This window comes from Natrix helvetica (assembly GCF_964273705.1).
Source record: "Natrix helvetica genome assembly, chromosome: W".
NCBI classification, from domain to species: domain Eukaryota; kingdom Metazoa; phylum Chordata; class Lepidosauria; order Squamata; family Natricidae; genus Natrix; species Natrix helvetica.
This window is the reverse complement of record NC_138555.1, coordinates 83,249,314-83,250,939: the sequence shown is the minus strand read 5'-3', so window position 1 is coordinate 83,250,939 and position 1,626 is coordinate 83,249,314. Positions and strand designations below refer to the sequence as shown.

Below are 1,626 nucleotides of genomic sequence, written 5' to 3'. Positions count from 1 at the left end.
AAATATGAAATAATATAAAACATAAAACATCATAAAACAAAATAAAAATTGAAATAATAAAATAAAATAAATAAAACATAAAATAAAATATTATAAAATATGAAGTAATATAATATAATAAAATAAAAAATAAAAATCAAAATAATAAAATAAAATAAAATAAACAATACAATACGTATGTACGTACATACATATATACATACGTACGTACGTATGTATGTATGTATTTGTGTTACAACCCCTGGTATGCCTATGTATTTATCAGCACAAATACAACACAATACAATATATATAAAAATAACCTTATTTGTGTCCTGGCCTGGCTAGAATTCCTCTGCTACTCACAATTCTTTCCCAACATAAAGTAAGAACAGAAAGTCCCATTTAAGGTAACTTTTATTTTCTTTTTCCTCCCATTGTTGAACTGACCAAACAATCCCTGGGAGGCAGTTTATAACAAAAGTGAAAGTGGGGGATTTTGCTCCCTGGCCTTCAAAAGGGGTCTTTCCAGCTGGAGGACGAAAGGTACATTCTGGCCATTATCAGCCCCTCTGCCCGAATGGGTGGAACCTCCACATCCCAAGGCAGTCTACCTCATCTTCAACCTTTAACAGTCTCAGTTAGAGAAGGATGCTATCTCACAGGCCTTTTATGGGGAGCCCTGGAACAACTCCGGAGGTTTAATTCCGGAGGGAAAAGTTTTAAAACTTTTTAAAAAGTTTTCAAAGCTTCCAAACTTTTAAAATCTTTTCATACATTTTTAAAACGTTTTGAACGTTTTTTTTTTTAAAAAAGCGCTTTTAAAGACGTCAGAAAGTTTTGAAAGTTGGAAAAGGCGCTTCGAAACTTTGAAAACTTTGAAAACGTTTTCAAGTTTTCAAAGCTTTAAAAGCTTCCAAACTTTCTTCTTAAACGTTCTTTAAAAAGTTTTGAAAGGGTTGAAAAACACTTTTGAAAGATTTTAGAAAGTTGTGAAAGTTTGAAAAGCTTGAAAAAAAAGCTTGAAAGGTTTGGGGGGAAAAGCTTGAAAGGTTTGGGAAAAAAAGTTTGTAAAGTTTTTTGGGGGGGGGTGAGTTTGGAAAAAAGTTCAAAAAAAGTTTCTCTTTCGTTGGTGAAAAAAACGTCCCAATCACGGAATATGGGGAAAGGGTGATTATTTGATCCCCTGCAATTCAGACCCCTCCCCACTGTAGAAACATGGGCTGGGGGGGGGGGGTCGGGAACACCAGTCATTTCATTGGTTCAAGGACAGCATGGCCCCTTACCCCCTCCTCCCTTATCTATCCTTCCCCTTCCCCTTTCTCCTGTCTGTGGGGCCAGGCAGTTCGTCCTAGCCCCCAGCTGACCCTCTGACTCAACTTCCCAAGTACTTTCTACCCCACCCCGTCCTTGCCTCCACGCCTGGGGAGTTCCACGCGGGGGGGGAGGGACAAGAAGCCTCGCCCTCCCCTCCTCTCCCCTCCCCGGATGCTTCTCATATTTGTGACTCCAGCCGGCTCCACCCCAGAGTTTGACAGGAGTAGCGCATCCCTCTTCTTCTCCAGAGCGCTTCGGGGCGCGAAGCGAGCTGCATCGGAGTTGAGCCGCCGAGTGCCAGGTGAGGTCCTGAGGGCCGGGGCTGAGGCA

General features: G+C 40.9%; 1 protein-coding gene across 1 annotated transcript in view; it reads left to right on the top strand.

Annotated features, from left to right (window-relative positions):
• Nucleotides 1–1,440: 1,440 nt before the first annotated feature.
• LOC309400478 (protein-glutamine gamma-glutamyltransferase K-like) overlaps nucleotides 1,441–1,626 on the top strand; it is a 53,826-nt gene continuing 53,640 nt past the window's right edge. Inside the window, exon 1 of the mRNA XM_081968998.1 lies at nucleotides 1,441–1,597. Coding sequence (XP_081825124.1) covers nucleotides 1,468–1,597 — 130 coding nt within the window. The 5' untranslated portion in view covers nucleotides 1,441–1,467. The remainder of the gene's footprint in view (nucleotides 1,598–1,626) is intronic.